General features: G+C 44.9%; 1 protein-coding gene across 2 annotated transcripts in view; it reads right to left on the minus strand.

Moving 5' to 3' along the window:
- Positions 1-623, minus strand: part of LOC127621409 (zinc finger protein 608-like) — a 14,896-nt gene extending 14,273 nt beyond the window's left edge. For both annotated transcript variants that reach the window (XR_007967852.1, XM_052094980.1), the window contains exon 1: positions 1-623. This exon is cut by the window's left edge and continues 120 nt beyond it. Coding sequence is in view for 1 of the 2 variants with exons in the window: in XM_052094980.1 (XP_051950940.1) it covers positions 1-561 (561 nt within the window). In the remaining variant the exon portion in view is untranslated.
- Positions 624-2,500: the final 1,877 nt, after the last annotated feature.

The following is a 2,500-nucleotide window of genomic DNA, read 5'->3' on the forward strand; positions in this document are numbered from 1 at the left end:
CGATCCCAAATCATCAGCGAGCTTCTCTTTCCGCGTCCTGGCGGATTCTTTCTCTCTTTTCAGCCCTTTGCCTTGATTCTTCCCTCTCTTGCCGTCTTTGCCTTTAGTCGCGTCGCTGGAGCTGTCCACCGCCGGTGGTGCTGAATTCATCTCTGGAGCCTCTCCGGGGCGTCCTTGAGCCTCCCTCCGTTTACCGACGCATACTTTAGGAATCTCCAGCGAGGGCGATCTGTCAGTGTCATTCGAGGAATTTCGCCTTTTCAGCTTGAATTTCTTGGGCTCTTTGCACAGATATCCCTGCTGCGGCTCTCCGGCTCTCATCGGGCCGTCAAACGCATCCGCTGCACCCGCGCAACTGCACTCGAGCTCCACACGACCTTCCGCCGCGCTGCTTTTAACGCTCGAAACGCGATTCATCTCCGATCTCTGTCTTTCTTTCTCCAAATCCGCGTCCAGGTCGATGATTAGATTCCCCACACCGATCTCCCAGTCATCACCGCTGTCGTCGGGATCAACTCCGTGTGGCTTGATGCTCTGCTGAACGGAGGAACCGACTGACATTCTCCACACAGATTTGTGACAGAAAACGGTGATGAATCCTCAATCAAGACTCAAGAGGATGGGAGGGAATTAATCTCACAAGTGCTAATGTGAATATGAATTACAGTGGGCTTCAGTCACGGGGCTGTTTATAATCGAGCTCTCCGTTTTTAATCTCATTAAACACTTCTAGGATCAACATGTGTAATCATGATGCTGTTGGAATACATGGAGTGATGTGAAAGGATCAATATTTAAGTTCTTTTTACTGTAAATTCTCCTCCCTGCATGGTAGGTGGTGATATTGAGGAAGAATGCAAATCTCTAAAAACAAAAGAAGAAGAACACGGAAGTGAAGGGGGGTAGCTCAGCGTGCTGAGTGACTCCAGTCAGGTCTCCTTAGCAACCAAATTGGCCCGGTTGCTAGGGAGGGTAGGGTCATATGGGGTAACCTCCTTGTGGTCGCTATAATGTGGTTCTCGCTCTCGGTGGGGCATGTGGTGAGTGACTCCAATCAAGTCTCCTTAGCAACCAAATTGGCCTGGTTGCTAGGGAGGGTAGAGTCACATGGGGTAACCTCTTCGTGGTCGCTATAATGTGGTTCTCGCTCTCGGTGGGGCGTGCTGAGTGACTCCAGTCAGGTCTCCTTAGCAACCAAATTGGCCCGGTTGCTAGGGAGGGTAGAGTCACATGGGGTAACCTCCTCGTGGTCACTATAATGTGGTTCTTGCTCTCGGTGGGGCGTGTGGCGAGTTGTGTGTGGATGCCGCGGAGAATAGCATGAAGCCTCCACACGTGCTACGTCTCCACGGTAACACGCTCAATAAGTCACGTGATAAGATGCGTGGATTGACGGTCTCAGATGTGGAGGCAACTGAGATTTGTCCTCCTCCACCCGGATTGAGGCGAGTCACCACGAGGACTTGCATTGGGAATTGGGCGTTCCAGATTGGGAAGAAAAAGAGATAAAATAATAAGAAAACAAAAAATTAAATATTTTCTCACCCACACCTATCATGCCACTTCTGACAACATCGATTTAACCACTGGATGAGCTTTTATGCTGGCTTTATGTAGATTTGGGGTACTTGAGTTTAAACTTGGACTCCAGCCTTTGGGACTCGGTATATTTTATTCTTATACGCAACTATCGGCACAGATTAATGTGTAAAATCGATGTATCGCCCTACCGCTAGTCAGGGACTAAACACGGTTCAAGGAATGAAAACTGAAAATGAAGGACATTTTTAGCAGAACGTAAACGAAAACCGAAACAAAGTGATTTTCAGTTGTTCCGGAGTGAAAACATTATTTTTAAATGCTGGTAACCGGTTAAATCTGGTTCATATTGTTCTGATATTTTGTCATGAATCCAAAGGCTTTATCGGTTTATCACAGTACATTTATGGAAAATGTTGCCCTTAAAATGAAACGTGCTTTGATCTTGAAGGAAACTTCTGTTTTATGAGCGACTAGTTACAAATCAAAAAGAGAAATGTGCACAAAAGCACACAGGAGTCACGCTCGGGTCTGAGGAGGTTAACGCTAACATTCGCATGTCATAGAGTTTATAAAAAAGGCCTAATTTGTTCTAAGTCTTTTTGTTTTCTCTTTCTAACATCTCTTTCGTTTTCATTCTTCTACAATGAACCCCAAACAACAAATAATTATCTTGCATGAAATGTTCTGCGGTTCTGGAATAATGATTGATGTTTCCAGTGAAATCTGTTTGTCATGACCGCATCATTCCCAATAATCAGACTTTAATTCAAAACACACAGATCAATTATATTGTTAAAAATCAAGGCGGTTTATTTCATATGTGTGTTGTGTTACTCTCTCGAGAACAGTGTGTTCAGAGACAATTGCAATGCCGTGACTTTCACCACGATTAAGTGATTATAACTGTTTGGATATGTTTTTGAAACTAGTCAAATGAAATTGTTTTACTGTATAAATG

The sequence above is a fragment of the Xyrauchen texanus genome, chromosome 27 (genome assembly GCF_025860055.1).
Source record: "Xyrauchen texanus isolate HMW12.3.18 chromosome 27, RBS_HiC_50CHRs, whole genome shotgun sequence".
Lineage (NCBI taxonomy): Eukaryota > Metazoa > Chordata > Actinopteri > Cypriniformes > Catostomidae > Xyrauchen > Xyrauchen texanus.